At 35.8% G+C, this 20,978-nt stretch overlaps 3 protein-coding genes and 1 long non-coding RNA gene across 10 annotated transcripts; 3 read left to right on the forward strand and 1 right to left on the reverse strand.

Annotated features, from left to right (window-relative positions):
• Positions 1 to 579: 579 nt before the first annotated feature.
• On the reverse strand, positions 580 to 4,500 carry LOC111451380 (probable tyrosine-protein phosphatase At1g05000). Of its 6 annotated transcripts, none has more exons than XM_023091777.1 (7): positions 4,074 to 4,500; positions 3,880 to 3,973; positions 2,271 to 2,328; positions 2,140 to 2,183; positions 1,870 to 2,051; positions 939 to 1,023; positions 580 to 693 (listed from the first exon to the last, which is right to left on the reverse strand). In XM_023091777.1, exons 1-6 carry the CDS (start codon positions 4,337 to 4,339, stop codon positions 945 to 947), a joined length of 723 nt encoding a protein of 240 aa, XP_022947545.1. In that variant the 5' UTR covers positions 4,340 to 4,500; the 3' UTR covers positions 580 to 693; positions 939 to 944. The 6 variants fall into 6 exon arrangements, 4 of the variants coding, with proteins under 4 accessions (XP_022947545.1, XP_022947546.1, XP_022947544.1 ...); XM_023091778.1 differs by having other exon boundaries at positions 580 to 801; XR_002711971.1 differs by lacking the exon at positions 580 to 693 and adding an exon at positions 1,532 to 1,632 and having other exon boundaries at positions 928 to 1,023; positions 4,074 to 4,499.
• A 1,928-nt stretch (positions 4,501 to 6,428) lies between these two features.
• Positions 6,429 to 9,746, forward strand: LOC111451381. 2 transcript variants are annotated; one of them, XR_002711973.1, is made up of 4 exons: positions 6,429 to 6,940; positions 7,015 to 7,164; positions 8,848 to 8,975; positions 9,551 to 9,746. It is a non-coding gene; the product is annotated as an uncharacterized LOC111451381 (long non-coding RNA). The 2 variants fall into 2 exon arrangements; XR_002711974.1 differs by having other exon boundaries at positions 9,566 to 9,746.
• Positions 9,747 to 12,396: 2,650 nt separating this feature from the next.
• LOC111451423 (zinc finger CCCH domain-containing protein 3-like) lies at positions 12,397 to 16,139 on the forward strand. The gene is made up of 7 exons (XM_023091839.1): positions 12,397 to 12,813; positions 13,305 to 13,483; positions 13,634 to 13,687; positions 13,906 to 14,022; positions 14,114 to 14,425; positions 15,062 to 15,307; positions 15,548 to 16,139. The coding sequence occupies exons 1-7, from the start codon at positions 12,762 to 12,764 to the stop codon at positions 15,893 to 15,895; spliced, it is 1,308 nt and encodes a 435-aa protein (XP_022947607.1). The 5' UTR covers positions 12,397 to 12,761; the 3' UTR covers positions 15,896 to 16,139.
• Positions 16,140 to 19,118: 2,979 nt separating this feature from the next.
• On the forward strand, positions 19,119 to 20,501 carry LOC111451695 (ethylene-responsive transcription factor 3-like). The gene is made up of 2 exons (XM_023092208.1): positions 19,119 to 19,284; positions 19,386 to 20,501. Exon 2 carries the CDS (start codon positions 19,422 to 19,424, stop codon positions 20,076 to 20,078), a length of 657 nt encoding a protein of 218 aa, XP_022947976.1. The 5' UTR covers positions 19,119 to 19,284; positions 19,386 to 19,421; the 3' UTR covers positions 20,079 to 20,501.
• Positions 20,502 to 20,978: the final 477 nt, after the last annotated feature.

The following is a 20,978-nucleotide window of genomic DNA, read 5'->3' on the forward strand; positions in this document are numbered from 1 at the left end:
TTTTTTTTTTTTTTTTTTTTTTTTTTTGTCTCTAAAAGGTTTTATATATACACACATAATATGACTTAGCTTTTCTTTTTAGTATTATTACCTTTATTGTTTCAAAATAAAAAGGCTCTTCATGTCATTTTTTTGTAGACCGGTGACCCGACCAAAAAGCTTGTAGCTACAGAAGCAAAAAGTGACGTTCATATTATCGGATTTTAGAAAAAAAACTTATTTTAGGTTAAATAATGATATGAATGACACTAATAAACTCGAACCAATAGAATACAGTTTTAATCAATTTTTGTTGGTATTTTCCCTATTGAAGAACGGTGGCTCGTTAGTTCTACATACAGAAGATCCATTGTTGTTTGTGCGGCAATACGGAAAAAGTCAAGTCAATTTATTGGTAAGATATAGGGAGGAAAAAATTCCAAGATCACAAAAGTGAATTTTGGCCTAACAAATCCTTAATATTTTTTAAAGACAGGATGTTTGTATGTTTCAAGAAAGTGTTATTTTAATGAAGAAAAATTACAGGTAGATAGAATTTCAGTGAAGTTTACACCACATAAGCTTGACTTTGACCGAATATTGCAAAGGGTAAACAAGCAGAAGTAAGTAATCATTATAAATTGGCAAAGGTAGAATACAACTCATCAACACTACCAACTATGCAATGATTGCCCGTGATCATTGGCATCAAACCTAAAAAGGAAGACAGTCAATATGGTTAATGGAATTCCTACTCATTGGCCCTAAACTAAGCCACTATCCACTTAAGAGATGCCTCTCCAATCAATCATCAAGATTTAACTGAAATTCATAATGTTCATAATAATCATTTCATATGAAGAACACGGTTCCCAGTGCAATGAATGGATCCAATAAGAGTCCATAAGAAATTAAGATGAGAATTAGGAACTATTGGTTGATGGGTATATAAAGTGTACCTTTGGTTAAGTGGTCGTCGAGCTTTTTCCACTGACACTTCCAGCTGCTTCTTCGTCTTGGAATGAACCAGAGATGATCATACAGCTGAAAATTGTAGCTAGCATTTTATTGTTCCAAATATAACTCAACATTACATTATAGTGTTCAACATGCAAATTGGCTATCTTTTATAATAATTAAGGAAAGAAATGTTTAGGAACCATGGATCTCCACAATGGTATGATATTATCTACTTTGAGCATAAGCTTTCATGATTTTGCCTTGGACTTCCCTAAAATGCCTTATATCAATGAAGATGTATTTCCTTACTTATAAACCTATGATCATTCCCTAAATTAGCTAGTGTAGGACTCTCTCCCAACCATTAATAGAAACAACTTGGAAGGTGATGAGTGAGAATATTTGTTAAACCATCTCACCTAAATGGTCGTGAAATTCTCTATTTATATTCATAAAATAAATTACAAAAGAAGTAGAAAGAACCGTAAATAGATACAAGATCTTTGTGTATAATAAAAGGTCAAATATAGTACCATACTGAATGTTAAAAATATGCTTAACCACTTAGATTGAGAACTTTAATTCCTTTTACCTCAACTATTAGATTAACCTCACTATGACTTTGAGGTGTGTGAATGTTTTCTGGTGCTTCCCTAGTCGTCTAATGAATGCCACCCGAACCACCAAAGAAATCTTTACAAAAACAAACAGAATGATATAGAACAAGAGTTTAGAATACCTGGAAGTGTACAAATGTAAACATTCGTCATTACTCTAAGGGTAAGAAAAGAAAAGAAAAGAAAATTCTCTAAATTAATAAGAGGAATTTCAGGAGTTACCGTCTTTTTCATTTTATTCCTCCAGCACAAGTCTGTCCTCTGCATTTGCCAAAGAACAAACAGAAAGCATTTCAGTACAATAATTTTTCACCTCTTTGAGCATGCGAATGACATGGGAAGATGCCTCAAGTCGGAGATATCGAACAATTCCATAAACCTCTGGTCTGAAATTCTTGCTTTTGCAGCTGCAAATCTCTGGTACTCATCAAACACAGAAGTGAGGCACCACCTCTGCAATTTTCTCAGGCATCCCACAAGGCAACCTGTACGATGCTGGACAGAGAGAAGGGTTTCTAGGTAAAGAGAGTAGTGAACTTGGATTCATGGGATGTGGAAGCATAGGGGGAAAAACAGTGACTACCTTTCCTCTCTTGCAATGTATGAGGATTGGATGATTTCTATCGTCTGCATTGAGAAAATTTAATTAAGAAACAACAATCTTCACAGACTAATACTCTAGTCAATCACTTTTAAGATGATATTCAGTAGTACCAAGGACAACTTTCAGTGCTTCACGAATCATATCATCTGGGATATTCACAAAAGGCTCCTGAAAACCCAAACAATAATACCAATATAAAAGACAGGAAACTAACTCCAAAAGCTATATTGGTATTTCTGTGCAATCCAGCAGAGTCAGACATATTTCACTCGTATTCTCATTTCAACGGGAACATAATCATATAGCATCACAGTATACCACTTAAAGAAACCAGAAAAGATCACACGCAGGCTGATGCAACATTACCATAAATCAGCCATCCATAACTGAGGCATAAACAATGACAATTTGATCAAGATTGAAGCACTGATGCACTGATGGGAAGGATTAAAATGATGTTGTAACAGCTCAAGCCCATCGCTAGCAGATATTATCCTTTTTGGACTTCCTTTCAAGGTTTTTAAAAACGCGTCTGTTAGGGAGAAACTTCCACACCTCCAACCGATGTGGGATCTTACAATCCACCTCCTCCCCAACCGATGTAGGAACTTACAGATGTTCACTCACAGCATAGTAAGGATGCAATGAAGTAAATGTTCAAATCACAAATAAATGAAAAATGATAACCAAAATCCTCGAATTTCCTAAATTTAGAACACATTACACAGTCAGTCTTTTCCCAAGCTTAAGAGCACATGAAACCGTTAGTAATCAAACCAATCAACATATGCTAGAACTTACGATACAGCTAATAACACTAGTAGATGAAAACGATATCTTCTTATTGCCTGAGAAAATTATTTTGCTGACTCAAATTGATTGCATTCATCATAAAACTTATATCTTCAAAAGGTAACCCATGGCCTTTAAAGCATTCTACATTTTCAAATTCCAAATATCAATCTCTATCAGCTATATAGATGGTCTAGCGTTGATTAGATTTAACGTTTGGCTACAGAAGCAGAGATGAAGAACTAAAACCACGTTCCATCGTTTCAAAATGCCCTTCTCCCGACTGCATCTCAACTTAAAGAGACTGAGGCCAATTAGAAATTTTCCTTGATGAATTTTCACTTCTAATAAGCGACTTCTGATCGTTCTTTTGAATTTTTTTCATCAATCTGATTCTAAATCAATTCTTTGGTAACCAAAATTCCCGCAATTAGAACAGCTTTGCAGTGTGAATATCAAACATAATTATTAGACAAAATTTCACCGATTCGCGACATGACTTAACCTTCGACATATACTTTTCATGACAGCAATCGAGGACTAAAGCTTAATATTAAAATCATGCAGAAGATCGAAACAAATATGAGTTCAAAAAGGCTCCAATGCCCGAGACATCTAGACTTCTGCCCTAATGGAAGCTTATGAACTTATTTGATACTCAACGATGCAAACTCTTAAACTAATCGAACTTCGTAATTGTAAAGGAAAACTGATTTATGCGATAAACAACTCCATACCGAATTGCGCCATGCGTTCCCTGGTGAAATTCCATATAACTTAAACTACGTGCTGTAATGTAAACGCTGTACATCTACAGTTAACACAGTCATTTCCTAATTCAAATATAGCAGTTTTTATCGTTGAGTTGTTAATTGAGATCAGAAATTCTAATAATAAAGTAGACTACAAAATTTAACGGAAACGCACCTTATAGCTCTCGATTCCAAATTGATACAATCTGATTCCGTTAGACTTGAGAAACTCCATGTTGTGTTCCGGATACGGCTCCGGACATAGACATCTACATCGATAAGTCGATGCAAATTCATCAATCCGTTCATCATAAAGATAGAAAATCCAAACATAGAAACTCAATCGTAAACAAGCAGAACAATACATACATAATGGAACGGAGGCCTAGGGTTTGGAGGAAGGAGAAGTTAGCAGAATTAGGGAAGTCGGAGCGGAAAATGCCATTATCAACCATGGAAAAGTTGAGGGGAGGAATATAGAGGCCGTCACCATCCGGTCCATCCCTCTCGCAATCTTCAGAAGCTTCCAATTCGACCAGCGACGATGCAGTGCGATGGTGATCAATTACGTCGACCTCAACAGTCTTGCATATCTGTTCCGACTGTTGCTTCAAGCTCTGCTCTTCAAATTTCATTACAGCTTAAGAAGAAAAGGATGAAGATGAACAGAAAGAAACTGAGAGTGTTCAAACTGCGGCTTTATAGGGAAGAGATGACGCGGGAAGGAAGAAGGCTTTGGGATCAAGACGGATATTCCATTTCTTCTTTTTCTTATTCTTTTTTCTTTTTCTTTTCCTTATTTCTTTCTTGACAGTGAAGCTAAAAAAATATGGCAACGATAACGACGTCGTACATGCCAATGATCACGTGGGGCGTTGTGACCCTCACAAACACTATCATGGGTCCCACTCTTCATCTTCCATTCACTCTCTCTTCCCGCTTTCCACTCTCTCTCCTACTTCGCTCTCCCTCCGGCTGCTCGGTCCTCAAAAAGGTCGATGGGCGAGGGATCAACCGGAGCCTTAGTCCCGGCGGTGAAGTCGGAGCCAGCTGCATCGTCAATTCCCGATTGGCTCTCTCACCGAGGCTCCGACTCAGCTGGATAAGGACTTCCTCTGCCCGATTTGCATTCAGATCATTAGCGATGTGATCCTCACTGCTTGTGGCCATAGCTTCTGCTATATGTGCATCATTTCATCTCCATAACAAGAGCGATTGCCCTTGCTGCTCTCGGCATGTCACCTCCGACCAGCTGTTTCCTAACTTCTCGCTTGATATGGTTTGTTTTCTGTAATTCAATTGTTTTTGGCGTTTTTCTGTACCGTTTGTTACGATCGATGGATTTATACTGTGTTTTGGATTACTTAATTTTCTTACTTTCCGTCTTGAGGAAGAAACTATTCGAAAACTCTGAACAAAGTGTCCTGGCAAGGTCTGAGATAGGAAAATTTTCGATCACTCTACTTATATTGTGCGGTTTCTGTGCCTTGCTTCTGTGTCTGCTTTTACAATTGTGTACTGGACGATGAATAAGAATACTACTCTTTGTCGACCTTTTATCTTTGAATTCTTTTGGTAATTTTTGTTTTACATTTCTTACTATGTATTGTTTTTTTAATGGTTTGTCTAATAGCCTTAGCCTATTTCTTTGTATCTAGAGTAGCCTATTTCTTCACGGTCGTGGTTCTTTGGTAGGAGTTGTATTTAGGTTCATTTACTATGTTCATTTCAAATTAGTCATCATGGAACAATAGTAACCATTATAGGATTCTTATTTTCTTGTTAGGGCTGTGATGTGTCAATTAAGGAGCTGGACTCCCTCTTGGCAATGCTTTCTGAGAAGAAGAGAAAGATGGAACAAGAAGAATCTGAGAGAAATATGAAAATCTTAACTGACTTCTTATATTGCCCAAGGAAGCAAAAAATTAACGAGCTCAATGAGGTACTTTTTTCCACAAGTTCAGTAATGTCTTATGCATTTTGTTAGTACTGAGGATGTTTCTTAAAAATTATTATTGCATTTCACATTATTTAACCTGTTTTCTATATGGCCACTCTTAAACTTCAGTAGGTGTTGGGGTACTTATTATTATTATTCTTTATCTATTGATCAAATATATGTGATTAGGTGTAGTAGTGGTATTATTATAGTAGACCTCCAGTAATCTATACTTGCATGTGAGGTGCTAAAAGGTAACTTTGGGTTAGACTTAGAAGAGACAGAATTTGCTTTTAAAGTGACAAGCAGAAGGGCATGAGGTAAGCAGTCATTTTGAGGTGAGTTTTCGAGAATGGTCGTGGAACCTGTGTACTGATAACATGTACTTGGGAAAAACTTTCTAGTTAATTTGTTTTAGTTTGTTCAGCTCTATATCTATGGAATCATTTATCTGACTATTTTCTCTATTACTATTTTGATAGGTGCAAACTGATCTTCAGTTTGTTAAGGATGGAACTGTATAGTGCAGTGGAGAGACATAGGATGGAACTGTATAGTGCAAGCGACAGGTATTCCATGAAGCTATGGATGGCTGGAGATGATATGAAAGCTATAGAACCTTGGTCATCATTAATGGATAAGAGAAATGATGGGCCTACCTTTACATCTCTGAACACCGGGGGTGTTGTGTCCTCTGGGAATTCTCAAATTAAGAAAGCAGATTCAAGGAGTCAAGTCAGCACTTATGGTAACTGGCCGGAAAGAATCCAAAGGAAGCTCTAAAAGGGAGAGCTGCTCAACTTTCAAAAGGGAAAAACTAACGTTTTCCTATAAGACGTTTTCTCAAGTACACCTGCTCTCTTCATTTCACCCTTTTAGAATAGCCTACGAGATTGAAAAGGTTTCCAGAAATTTCTTTTGGGAAGACAGTATGGAGGTAAAGGAAAACATCTTGTAAATTTGTGAAGCCGTTTCTCCCCTTCCTATTAAATCAGGCCTGGAAGTGGCGGAGGAGTAAGGCTATGGTCTCGTAATGAATGGAGGCTTCTAACGGGAGACTTGTTCACTTTAACACCAGTCAATTAATAGCTAATTGCTAGTGAATGTGGTCCTTCTCCTGGGCGTTGGACAACCATATTCAAGGCCCCAGGCTAAAATGTCCTGGGATTTTTATAAGGAGGAATAGGTTCGTACCTTTAGACGCCATACAAATGGAAAAAACTTTGTTGGTCTGACAGTAAATAGCCAATACATTGCTTGCGGCAGTGAAACAAACGAAGTCTTCGTCTACCACAAGGTTATTTATATTCAAAACCGTGGCTCTCCATTCTTTATCTTAGAACTTAACACAAGTTTTGCTTCTTGTCTCAGGAAATCTCCAGACAGCTGACTTCGCATCAATTTGGTTCACCTGATGCAGGTGATGTGGAGGATGATGCGGGATCTAATTTCATCAGTGCTGTTTGCTGGGAGAGTGATAGTCCTACTATCCTCAGTGCCAACAGCCAGGGAACAATTAAGGTGCTGGTTCTTGCGGTTTAATTAGTAATTTAACCATTTTAGAATAGAAATTATGTAGGGATGCGTCTTTAGCTCAAATATATGTAAGTAATGCTCACGATTGTGCATGTGGTAGGGAAATACAACACAGATGGGTCTTTTTTAGTTAAGGTTACGTGTACCCATCAGGGGGGTATTTTATACCTAGCTCTTGGTGATCATATATGATGAAGATTGTTGGGAGGGAGTCCCACGTTGACTAATTTAGAGGAGGATCATGGGTTTATAAGTAAGGAATACATCCCCATTGGTATGAGGCCTTTTGGAAAAACCAAAAGCAAAGCCACGAGGGCTTATACTCTAAGTGGACAATATCATACCATTGTGAAAATCCGTGATTCCTAACCATCTATTCCTCTATCCACACCCTATTCATTATAGTCATTTATGTCCTTGAACCAATCATTTTCTGGAAGCTTGGATTGTGTTCTTTAAATTGGTTACATTGAACTAGTGAATAGAATGCCTTTGTCTGTCACGAGCCTTGTGATAGCATCTTCACTTGTGTACGAGTCTAACTTTGAAGTGAAAGACAGTGGAGTAAATGGGGTGGTTTCTGAAGAGTGAGCTGTGAGGCAGTAAGAGGAAGGGCTGACTAATGCATCATCCAAGTATTTGATTTCAATCTTGTTAACATAAACTTAACTTTGGACGATACTTCACTCTAAAATGTAGGAAATTCTTGATCCTGTTTCTGTTTAGAATCATCTTGATAGTTACTACAACAAATTAGTCTCCAAAAACTTTGTACATTCGGCTTCTGCAGTTTCATGTTGAAATTCTCATCTCACTGTCAACTTTTCCCTCCCATTTCGCTTGTAGAAAAGAAAAATTAGGTATTCAATATTGGGATTCAGCAGGAGCGCCAACACAGATATGTCTCAGCCTGCTTTTGACTAGAGGCAATAAAGTTTGTTGGATGACCCATCCTAGATCTTTTTGGTTAATTTTGGTCTAAAGTTTTGAGGACAATAAATATCGAATATCCCTATAGTACCAAAGACTGGTTTGAAGGCGACCTTTATTATGATTATTTTTTTTTTTACCTTCATGCTTAGTTGAGTACTGACTTCTGCTGCTTTACTTGACCTATTCATTTCAATTATTGATGCTTGCTTTAACTTCCTTGACCAACTGCCAACTGCCTGCCTTTTTACATAACGATGCTAATCATGCTCTGTCAGCAACTTCTTTCTTTCATGTCATTTCATACCTTAATCCTTTTCAATTTGATCGTCCTCAAAAAATCGCCTCTTGGAGGCGGTTTGCAGCTGAGGAGAACACTTTTTTTATTATGTTCGTAGTATAGAAGAATAGTTCTATACTACTGTTTTCTTTTTTTTTTTTTTTTTTTTTTAACTGTACCATTATTTATTTCACTGTTTTATTCCCTACTCTACCATTCCTGTAGTATTGAAGTTATTTATTTATTCTTATCTTTACTGGCTCGAAGTTTGGATATGAGACTGGCCTAAAGTGTCTCGAATTCGAACCTCTTGGTGAAATGCTTAATATGTTATGTGCTATATGAATGAGATAGAGATTTAGTTCGGATCAGTTTGTGTTTTGTTTTTGAACTTCGTAGTAGTATAATAAGTAAGTTTTTATGAATGTAAGCTTATGCTTTCTATTTCTCAACTTCAGGTTATACAAGCTTAACTTATGAATCGAATATCATTTGTTATCTCGTGAAATCAGCATTGTGGGCTTGGATAACTACATGTGTTCATATTACCTGAACAACTCGGACTATTCAATAACCATTATAAGAGGTACGGATTACATCCCTCTACGATTCATCCCCTCCCTATGCTGCCAAAAAGAAAAGAATATAATAATGAATTAATGAGCAATGGAAAGGAATAGAGGAAGAAAACAGAAAAGCTTTCTTTATTGCCTGTGAAGATTGTCAATAAAAATAAAAAATGGGAATAGGTATATGTACTTGGCACAAGCGTAGGGGACGGGGTGCTTGGTAAAACAAGATTCCCCATAAAGAAATAGAGAAACCGAGAGTTCCTCAAATGGTCAAAATTCAAACCTCTTCCTTCCCTTATTATGAGAGCCCGTAATAAACTTTCAACGACATTCAACCAATATGGAAGCTCATCATATGATTTCGCATCCACGTGTTTGTGTCATCTTTAGTGGCAAACGGTAACTATATTGGGCACAATTTATTTAGTTATTCTTACACATAGTACATGAGTTACATTAATTATGGTATACGGTTACACTATTTTTCTCAATGCTTTTTGACATTACCCTATATTTCTTTTTATTTATTTAAATTATATTATTTTTATATAAAAAAATATATATATGTATATATCCCATCCGAGTTCAGCTGTAAAAATAGCAGAGGATCAATGGTGGCGTTCATCCAAGATTCACGCACATTATGGGCAAAGAGAAGCTCGATTCGCGACACGTGGCAAGAGGCGAATGGCGCGTGGTCAACAGACAAAAAAGTTGACGCGTGAGGGAGACAGGAGGACGAATGAGAGCGTCCACCGATAGTGAGAGAGTGAGAGAAAGTGTGTGAAAACAAAACTAAAAAATAATAATAAATAAAAATTAATTAATTAAAAGCTTTTTTTTTTTTTTTTTTTCATTCTTCTTCCTTTCTCCTATAATTTTGTTGGTGAGTGGGGGAGGCTTAATCTGTCCCTTTCGTGGGCCCCACTCTCGATTTCCCATTGTCTCAGTGTTTTCGTGGGCTCAAATTAATCCCCCTGACCATTTTACCCCTCCTTTAATTATTTTTTCTTTTTACTTTTATAATTAATCAATTCATTATAATCTCCCAGAAATTTCAATTTCTAAACAAAATAAATTGTTTTAATTCCTTAAAAAGTAAATTATTATTTTGATGAATAAAACTTTAAAATATTTAATTCCGTTACGGGTAGTCTTCCACCACCTATATTTAAAAGAATATTTCATAATCTAATCTATGTGCTTTAATAGTTAGATACAAACCTTACCATACTCATATTTAAAATTATATTATATATTTATTAAATAATTAACGGCATCCATGTATATTTTTAATTTAAAATAATTAACTATAAAATAATAGTGAGAACCACATATTATTTTTTTAATTTTAGAAATCAAAATATGGTTCGTCTACCAAGTATATTTGATAAATTTGATTTTTTTTATTCATCTAAAATCAAATTTCAATTTATTTTAACTTTCCTAAAAAATCTATCCTTCTGTAAGAAATGATTTTCTTATAATTTTCTGCTTGCAATTTAAATTATATATATTTTAAAAAAATATGGATATAAAAATAATTAAAATAATATGTCTACTTCATTCCTAATAATCAAGCTATAACAATTGCTTTTGAATTTAGAAAGTAAGTCGTCGTCAATTATTTTAAAAGTTGGCTCGTCGGGATATCGAAAGTGTAGATAATAGTATACACAAAGACGATGGAAGTCTAAGTTAAACGACACTCACATCCGTGGACCATAACGACAGGCATTTTAGGGTTTGGTTTAGCCTCCCATTTTAGTCTGGTTCAACCTGAGGGCAAGCACGTGACATGGCGCCTTGTCTCTGCCAAAATCTAAAAAATTTCTCTGATGCCCCTCTGACGGCGACGATTTTTCACTTTTTTCCAAAAAAAGTTTTAAATAATTCGAAAATGGCACATAGATTTAAGAAATTCCGGTGATCACAGAATGACTCTTCTACCCTTCTAATCCGGAAATAAAGTTATTTTTCTCACGCCATTTCCGTCATTTCACACTTCAATGGTTTTTGGACAGTTTATGTGGGCCCGGCCCTTAAATTCTGGCCCACATTTCTCCACCGCCCCTCCCCGCTTCGCGCCCTTTCACGTCGACAATTTTTCGCCAACTTAAACGGCAAAAGAAATAGTCCGCCAAATTACTAAACTACCCTTCATCTCATCTTATTCATTCTTTGAAATGACGTATTTGCCCTTTCTTATTATTTTAAAAATGCATTTTTCAAGTCAACTATGGTCTATATGGTCTATGGTCTTTGGTCTTCCTTCCTTTTCTAATGGTGGAAGAATTCACCCTTGACTTATGGACTTATGTTAATTCTAATATTATTATATTTAAAGTAATTTTTTTAATAATTATTTTCTCGAACGTGTGCTCACAAGAAGGTTCAATCGTGCTTTTCTGTGTCTACGCTACAAGTCTCAAAGATCGAGTCCGTTAGTGAAATTGCTCGTAGATAATACGTCGTACTTATAGTGCGAGTCTTGAAGACTAAGGAAAGGTCAATCCCGAGAATAAAATTATAAATAGTGTGTAATTTGCATTTCAACATATCCGTGACGATTCTTGGTCTTCATTTCTATTACACGTTTATAAAATCATGCAATTATTAAAGAAAAATAATTGAAAAAAAAAGCAAGAAATTTCAAAATAAATAAAAATAAGAAAGAAAAAAAAGAAGGAATCGTGGATTCTTGAGGCCCACTCTAATTTAAAAAAAAGTGAAAAAAGAGTAAAGACAATAAATAATAATTTCCTTGAAAATAAAAAAAAAATAAAAATAAAGAAAATACATTTTACACTTTATTCCTACCTATTATTATTCTACGATTCATAGTAATTTTCAATATTATAATACATTAATAATTAGACCTAAAATTATAAAGTATTAGACTCGCCTAATTTCCATAAAAAATTAGTTAAATATTTATTTTCGTCAGATTGTACCTTAAAACTCGAATAAATATTACAATTTAGATATTAAATTTTAATTATTATTATTATTTTTTGGGGGTAATTTTGACCTTATAATAGGGTTTAATAAATAAAAATGAGGAAATTATTGAATTTATGGGAATTAGTATGGTTTATTTATTATTATTATTATTATTATTGTGAATGAATTTATTTACATTACAATTAGTCATAATGAGGGGAGCAACCAAAAATATGAAGTAATAATGGTGTATTAAATAATTTGTTAAATATTAAGTTATAAAAAAAATGGGCAAAAATAAAAGATAATAATGGAAGCCAACACGCCCTGGTACTAATGAATTAATTAAGGACGTAATTACACTCTTAATTACGATAATCGGCGAACAATAAAGGGCAAAATGGTCATTTCCACATACTTGCCGTATTTATTATTCGTACACGAGCGTGATGAAACTTGTTTTATCGTTAATTGGGGAGAGAGAGAGAGAGGGAGAGAGAGAGAGAAAAAAAAGTGAAAAAAAAAAAAAAGGAATTTATCGAATTGGAATAATAGTGGATTTTACATTGATTCTTCACAATCTATCCGCGATTCCCTTCTCGCCTTGGTTCCTTATAAGATTTCTAAATTGGTTTCTCTCTTCAATTTCCGACTGGGATCATCTTTTTCATAAGAGGAAGATCACACCATTTATTGAAGTTTTTTATTTGTGAAAGAGAATTTCTGAGCGATTTGGGGGCGTTTTTGTTGTCTGTTATCTGAATTTTCCCGGGAGATTTGAGGAGCTTCTTCAGCTTTGATTGGTTGGATTTGAAAAGCATTTGAAGGGGTTTTCCTTTTTTAAATATCTACGACCGATGCCAGATAATCTGCAAGTTCAGAGGAATGCTGTTCCTAACCAATCCCCTGGTAACACTGAAGCTTCAACGATTTTTTATGCGCTTTTGTGTGATTGTTAGGATCTGATCCTTGTTTTTTTCGTTATAACCATCTAATGACTTTGGCTTTTTTGTGATCGGGTTTTTTTTTTTTTTTCTAGTTTGAGCTGTCTTCCAAGTGTTCGAGTGTGTAAGAAATTTCGTGTGATTAGCGATGTTATTTTTCTCTTCTGTTTATGTTTCTGTCTTCATTGAAGATGATTCTGGTTAAATGTATTCAAGCCTCATCGGTTATCTCGTTTTGAAGAACTTCTATTGTGTTTTGATGCATTTGAGGCGTGGAGAGATTTCCTTTTCTTCGTGTTCGGCGATATCGATTTTGTTGCTTGTAGTTATTTAGCGTTGGAGCATCTTTTGACGGTTTATAAAACGAAGGATGTTAGTTCTCGGTGCTGTGTAGATCATCGTGTTGTTCATCACATTTTGATTTCTTGATTTCTATTTTCCCCTCTTTGAAATCAGATGTCTCGGAGGCGCTCTGGCGGTTGGAAATTAGCGATAATCAAGATGGAGGCGACGCGGCAGAATCAAGCCCTTACCCCGATCGTCCTGGCGAACCTGATTGCTTGTATTATATGAGAACTGGCTCTTGTAGCTATGGAAGTAATTGTCGCTTCAATCATCCTGTCTACGTTGCTCAGGTATAAGTTATTTTGCTTCTGCAAGAACATTGGAATCTCTCGATTGACGCCGATGTCGCACAATCATCTATGATATACATGGTTCCTCATGATCTTCTATCTACTGATGATTGAGTAACGGATTTCTTTCGCTATTTGTTGATCATACAGGGTGCTCTTTATAATGGGGAATTGCCAGAAAGAATTGGGCAACCCGACTGTGAGGTATTATTGTTGGGATTAAGTTTCTTAGATTTCGATGATGTTCGTAATTTAACCTACATGATAATCCTTTTGAAACTCTTTGACAGCCTTGATTTGAAAACCATCTAGAGCTGTGAAAATAGATAGACCCTTTAGGGGAGATTCATCTCAGGGCTATTTGGTGACATTTTTTGCAGTTTCTTATGACTTTTATTACTAACTTTTGAACGTGTTTGCAGTATTTTCTGAAGACAGGGACCTGTAAATATGGAGGATCGTGTAAGTATCATCATCCAAGAGATAGGCGTGGAGCTGGGCCTGTTACATTCAACATTTTAGGTCTTCCCATGCGACAGGTGCGCGGTCTTGGTTTATCAATTTTATGCTACCTGCGTATCGATATCTTAGATAGTTGGAATGATTTTGATGAGCCTAGTGCTTTCTCAGGAAGAAAAGTCGTGTTCTTATTATTTGCGCACGGGATCATGTAAATTTGGAGTTTCATGCAAGTTTAATCATCCCCAGCCAGCACCAGTTGGGAATATGTTACCTCAAGCTAGACCTGGTGCTTTGGGTTCTGCAGGCACTCCATTCATGCCTTCATCTGGTTTACCATATGCTAGTGGAATTCCTGCTTGGTCATTGCCTAGAGTGCAATATATGCCTGGTCCATGTGTACAAGGGCAACAATCTTATGTGCCTGTCCTGGTTTCTCCACCACAGGGTGCCATAGCTGCTCAAGACTGGAACACTTATGTGGTAAGTACCCGTTTGAATGAACAAGGTTTAGCTTAATTCTTAATGTCTTGCATATCTATAAACGATTTGTTGCGTGAAATATGTAAGAACCTTGCGGTTCTGCCTTATCCTGGAGCCATTCAGGACGGCTGCTCAGCGATTATGATGCACATTAGTGATAAAAATTGGGATGTCCAGAATTTTGCAGTAGCTGTTTCAAGATCTTGAGAATATGTGTTGGTTGTTTCAATTTCGTTTGTACATCTGCTTGCTTGTCTTGTACATTAGCATGCTTCTTTCTTGCCTGATAGAAGGTATTGATCTTCCCACTGTTTCTGTTTAGATGTGCCTGTCGTCGTGATGGGTGGGCTAGATAGTGTTGTCATTTCAACATTTTTCTGTTGGCCATGAATATCTTGTGCTATTAAACTTTTGACATATAAAGGATTAGAGAGGTGATTTTCGAGCAGACGTGTTTCTTTATTGTTCTAACTTCTGTATATTTATCAACTATGTAGAAAACAAGGTAATTTTTTTCTTCTTTGGGTAATTTTTACTGATAAAGTTGCCTAGGTATGTATTTCGAAATCAAATGAATAAAAGGTTTTGATTTACTGATGGTGTGTACTTTTTGTGATTATTATCATGTTCAATCAGAGCAATGTCAGTCCTGTTCTTCCCAACCTTGGTTATAATTCTGTCAATTTGGAAGACTCGCATTCTAATGGGCAGTTGGCTTTATCAACATCAACTCTAACGCTACCCGATCGACCTGATCAACCAGAATGCCGTTATTTTATGAACAATGGCACATGCAAATATGGATCTGATTGCAAGTTTCATCATCCGAAACAAAGAATTGCACAATCAGCAACGAATGTGCTTGGGCTTCCTTCAAGACCGGTAAGTGTTCTTATTCTTAATCATACAAAAACTTATGAAATTCCTTTATAGTGGAAATTGAATCATGAATCATTCCAATCACAATGAAGTGTGAAAAGACAGATCAAGTACATACTCTAAATCTCTGCTGCTTGTTGAGTTCCTTTTTGAAATCCATTTAGCTGGTAATCAATCAGTTATATATCTTTATTCCTCATCTCCTACACAGTGATTGATTTCTTACTTGGCTGCTTCATACAGGGGCAAGCTGTATGTTCATACTACAGTATGTATGGGCTCTGCAAGTATGGCCCAAGTTGTAAATTTGACCACCCATCTGCAACATATCCTTATAACTATGGCTTCACTCTGCCTGTGCTCAATTCATCTTTCATGAAGTATCCTAGCAACAACTATACGTTGTCATCGCACGATACCTTGCCCCAGACGATATCCAAATCGTCTGAATGGGTTCAGAAAGCTGATCCTCCGAACAACAAACAGCAAACCACCGATACGAAAGTGGATGATGGCACAGCTGAAGAGGTTTCCTCTGTTTCATGCTCATTATCAGGTGGTTCTGAAAGTTTACAAGATCAATCTGGTTGAAAACCATGGCTATTTTGTTTTATTTTGACTCTGTTGTTTAGTATGTTGTCAAGGAATTACAAATTTTCTTTACTTTATACCTCCCCTATGCCCCAATTTCACCTGTGATAATGTGGGAGTGAAAACAAGTTGCATGGAGATTTGTTTACTTGAGTCATCTGTTGTGGGGCAGGGGAAGGCATTTTTTGTGTTGAATAAAGTGCAGGTGAAATTAAACCAACCAATCCCACCCTTTTCTGCTGTTTATCCTTTCTCAGTTATGCTTATATGACTTGAATTTATGTTTGCAATCTGATGAGATTTTGGTGCTTAAAATTCCTCGTTTGAAAATATTATTCAATGTAGCTGTCACGTTGTGGTAACTCCTAGGTTACTTGAATAAATGGCTACTTTTAATTTCTCTCGTTCACCCAACCATGGGAAACCGTTTCACAATGTTTCAAATCTTATGGAATAACTTTTCAGTTTGACCACTAAAGTAGCTGGGACTCGGGAATTGTAACGTACTAAACTGTAAAAGAAAACTGTCTCCCTTTTGAAATAGGTAAAAATTTCTTCGATCGTTAAACGAAAACATTTCTTAGATATGGGGTTTCCCTCCTCTTAATTGATTCTATGAGATCAACATTGTTTTAGGGTTAGGATATGGGGTTTCCCTCCTCTTAATTGATTCTATGAGATCAACATTGTTTTAGGGTTAGGATTGGGTTATAACTTGGTTCGAATGTTCTTTGAATCTTGAAAAGTTGGAAATTAGTGGATGGTTGTGAACCAGACATGAACAACCAACATGTTTGTTGTTAAGACAGCATAAGATTTTTTTTCAAATTGTCTTTGTTTTCCCAAATTTTTTTTTTTTTTTTTAAAATACCACAGTAAATCAATTTCATCGACTCACGGTCTTGTTAACGAAGGTTAAACCGACCCGAGTCTTGTTAACGAAGGTTAAACCAACCCGAAGCCAAAGAGTTGGAAGAACCTACTTGAAATAAAATAAAAAGTATAGATCTAATGACCCATTCATATATAGCTCAACCTAACAAAGAAAAGGATTACATGTCATGTTCCCTGAAAATCTCTATATATATCTGTAAAGAAAATTAATCAAATTATTTTATATCGATATTTTAATGAGTTAATTAATTAAAATAATATTTTATATATAGGAGAAAATTAATTTTTTTAATATTTTAACTAATTAAAAATTAAGTTACGTGTATCACATAAGCAAGGGCTTAAATAATATTTTTTTTTAAATAAATAAAATAGAAATGGATATGGATATTTCTTTTTTGTCCTCTTATTTATTTTTATTTACTTCTATGTGTCGGTGTAATCCCACTCGTATTTTATAGATTTAAAAATAAATAAATAAATAAATAAAATATTTTCACGTATTTTATAGATTTAAAAATAAATAGATAAATAAAATATTTCGATCCGAAAGTAATTCTATCCTTAAAGATCGATAATTATTAAGAATTTGAAAGTTTGTTTTTTTTAAGTTAAAATATTTGGTTTGAAGAATTTATATATATTTATATTATTATTAGGTATTGATTTTCTTTTTTATTATTAATTTAATCCAAAGAAATTGGAGCTCTATTAAATGGGGATATAAAGTTGCGTCTTATTTAGGGAGAGTAGATAGGGCCCACGAAAACGCCACACACGCTGTCAGTAGCGCGTTGGAGAAACTCTGTGGCAGTGGGCCCACCGGAGCCAGTCAAACGGGTCCGGACAAAAAAAAAAAAACTTAGGACGTGGCCATCTTCTATTGGATTCTCTGATATGTGCACTCCGTTTTGATTTCCGGCCCAACCGGTCCGCTTATTTTCTCCCGACCTACCCTTTTATTTTACTATGTATATCTGATATCATTTTAAAATAAATTAAAGGAGATGTGATTAAATATAAAGTTCAACTTCTATTGAGTGCATATTAAATATAGAGTTAAACTTATATAGTAAAAAGTAAATATCTGTGGTTTTTGTTTAACGATATGGAGAGGATCAAAATTTTTCTGTCGTTATTATTATTAGAGAGTCTCGAGTCTATCTGACTACAGAGTTATCAATCCCATTGAGATAAATTTTATAAAGTAGGCTCAAAAAACAATAAATATAAATATTACCACTATATTAAAAAATATATATTATCTCTTTTATTTTATTTCATTAGTTTTTTTGTCATTTTATTTATCTGTTTTTTTTTATTATAGATAAAATTATTGATTTTATTTGAAAAACAATACTAATTATTTTTTTAAAAGGGCCGAAAACTTTACAAAGTTTGGAGTAAACATGAGGCCGCGTGGGGAGGTTATTCTCTAAAAACAGCCGTGTGTTAAGTACGATGGGCTAAGTGGAGGGAAGCGGAAGGCTCATTTTGCTCGGTTTAAAATGAATTTTATTTATTTATTTTTATTTAATTTAAAGTATACCTTTACAAATTTTATTTTTTTGGTTTAATTTAAAGTATACCTTTTAAAAATAACTATTTTAATATATTGGGAAAAGGTATGATTTTGAGATAAGCAATATTTTATCATATAAAAAGATACGTTAATAACATTTTTTTAATAAAAAATAATTATAGGCCTATTTAGGTCCCTCTCCCAACACAGGAATAAATTGAATCCGATCTAACTTTTTAAAATATTAGACGGACCCGAGTCGCATGTTTACATATGATAACTGACCTGGCCAAAAGTAGTTATGATGTATCAGTAAATAATTGTTTTATATTAATTCTCGTACATATAGATAAGTAATTACTACAATTTGTATACACATATAGACAAATGTCTCAAGTTTCTATATATAAAAAAGCTTACGGTGTTTAAATGATCAATTATAATGTTGCAACACGTCACAATTCAATAAAGTACGTGCTTATACATTTGGCCGTTGAAAAGCGTTTAAAACAAGAGTTAACCAATAGGAAAGTGTCTTAACTCAAATCCGAGCTAATCAATAGGCTATTAACGTATCTTACGATCGTCCCGGACACTAGACTGAAACGGATGTGAGCAAAGACACATACCAATAATAATTTTTTTATAAAAGAAAATTACATGGTTGAGTGTACGGATATGACAGTTTGTTTTTAGCAGAGGCAAGGGGTATTTTGGTCATTTCGTTATCCTATCTATACTTTTATTTTTTATTATTTATTATTTATTTTTACCGCACATCTTCGATTAATTAAAAAAAAAAAAAAATGATAATTAGACGAAGCAATGAAACTCGACCCGGATCTCTCATTACGAGAGAGATAAAACCGACCGTATACAGGTTGGAGGCGAAGAAGAGGAAGAAGAAGAACAAGAAGAAAAAAACCAGAGACAAAAATGGAGGTTCAAAATTGACAGTCCGATTCGAAAGGAGGTGGTAGCCGTCGCTCTGAGCAGATCAATCCATTTTTTCTCTCAGCAATCTGCCATCTTCTGCAATTTTTTTTTAAATTTTTTTTGCCTTCTTATTTTTAGTCTCATTTCGGTTCGAAGATTTTTCCTCTTTCATCCATGCGGCGAGGCAGGCCCTCAGATCCATTTACAGCGACAGAAGTGCCGAAATCTACCGTTCAGCGCGAGAATCCTCTCAAAGAGATCCGATACCGAGGCGTTCGGAAGCGTCCTTGGGGAAGATACGCCGCGGAGATCAGAGATCCCTGGAAGAAAACTAGGGTTTGGCTCGGTACCTTTGATTCTGCTGAAGAGGCTGCTCGTGCTTACGATACTGCTGCTCGGTCCCTCCGTGGAGCCAAGGCCAAAACTAACTTTCCTTTACATCCATCGACGATTTCGATTCAGCAACCTATTCCGTTTTATCAATCGCCGCCGGATTTGATCGATTCGAACGGTTTTGGCAAGATTGAGTGTGTCCAGGCTAATAGGCCTACGTCGAGCAGCTTGAGTTCCACTGTTGAGTCGTTTAGTGGGCCGCGGATTTCTAACCCTTTGTCGTCGTTGTCGATGGTTCCCCGGAGGCCGGTGCAGCCTGTTTCGCCCGACGACTGCCACAGCGACTGTGATTCCTCCTCCTCGGTTGTTGATGATGATGAGGTCTGTGTTCTCGCTTCTTTCCGTAGAGCCTTGCCGTTCGATCTTAACTTACCACCTCCCATGGACGTCGTGGATTTAACTGGTGATGATCTTCAAGCTACTGCTTTATGCCTCTGATGATGCTGTTCTTGCTCCATATCATCGTGGGTTTTACAATGATCCTCTCTCATTTTCCACATTTCTTCTGTTTTTTCTATCTTATTTTCTTGGGAAAAAACACTAAACTGAAAAAAAAAATTCAAATATGGTGGTAAGTTGAAGAGAATTTGCTCGCTCCCTCCCTCTCCCTCCTGTCTATCGACTCTTACTTTGTTAGACTTTTAGACTGGGTTCCCTTTGACGGCCATGGCCGATATAATCTTGTCTGTGTTTCATTGAAGCTTTTTAGCATCGTTTAAGCTATGCTATGCTGTGCTGTGTATCTGATCTGGGATTTTCCTTTCTTGATCCGATTCACATCATCAATCCATACTCTTCTGTACAAAGATTACCCATCTAATTTAAAGAATCTGCAGTGGTCTTATTGCCATTCTCTTTGCTTAATCATCTATCTCTAGTTATTATGTTCATATCTATTTGACTTGCATTCTTCTCTGTGTGGTGATGGTGATTTGATGTGAAAATTTGTTGGGAAAGGCACTGATATGGGCATGTTCTTCATGATTTTTACTTCTAAGAGGATAGAAAATTGAGTGTTTAGGCTTTGGGGCTTGGTTCGAAAGGGGGGGGCTGATGAAGGTGGCCATTCATTGATTTCTCTGATAGGGTTCTTGATAAGAAACATTTATTGCACATGTGATGCTGCCTGCTGATTCTTCTTGCCATACCATTTCTGATTCTGATTCTGATCTCAACGTGCCCTAAAGCCAATAGAGAGGCAGGCACCCTTCCCAAGTTCTTCCCCCCTTTAGTAGGCCTTCACCAATTGCATCACTTTTCTCAGTCTTTCCTTCCCAATGCCATGTGCTTGCACCCCTCACATTGGCAAAACCCAAATCAGTAAAACTTGAAAAAAGG

The sequence above is a fragment of the Cucurbita moschata genome, unplaced genomic scaffold, assembly GCF_002738365.1.
Source record: "Cucurbita moschata cultivar Rifu unplaced genomic scaffold, Cmos_1.0 Cmo_Scf00013, whole genome shotgun sequence".
Lineage (NCBI taxonomy): Eukaryota > Viridiplantae > Streptophyta > Magnoliopsida > Cucurbitales > Cucurbitaceae > Cucurbita > Cucurbita moschata.

Coding starts and splice junctions, on each gene's coding strand:
- LOC111451380 (XM_023091777.1), bottom strand. CDS start 4,339: ATGAAATTTGAAGAGCAGAGCTTGAAGCAACAGTCGGAACAGATATGC. Junction 2,184..2,270: donor AGCACTGAAAGTTGTCCTTG/GTACTACTGAAT, acceptor TTCTCAATGCAG/ACGATAGAAATCATCCAATC. Junction 2,052..2,139: donor TACATTGCAAGAGAGGAAAG/GTAGTCACTGTT, acceptor CTCTCTGTCCAG/CATCGTACAGGTTGCCTTGT.
- LOC111451695 (XM_023092208.1), top strand. CDS start 19,422: ATGCGGCGAGGCAGGCCCTCAGATCCATTTACAGCGACAGAAGTGCCG.
- LOC111451423 (XM_023091839.1), top strand. CDS start 12,762: ATGCCAGATAATCTGCAAGTTCAGAGGAATGCTGTTCCTAACCAATCC. Junction 14,426..15,061: donor AAGACTGGAACACTTATGTG/GTAAGTACCCGT, acceptor ATGTTCAATCAG/AGCAATGTCAGTCCTGTTCT. Junction 15,308..15,547: donor TTGGGCTTCCTTCAAGACCG/GTAAGTGTTCTT, acceptor TGCTTCATACAG/GGGCAAGCTGTATGTTCATA.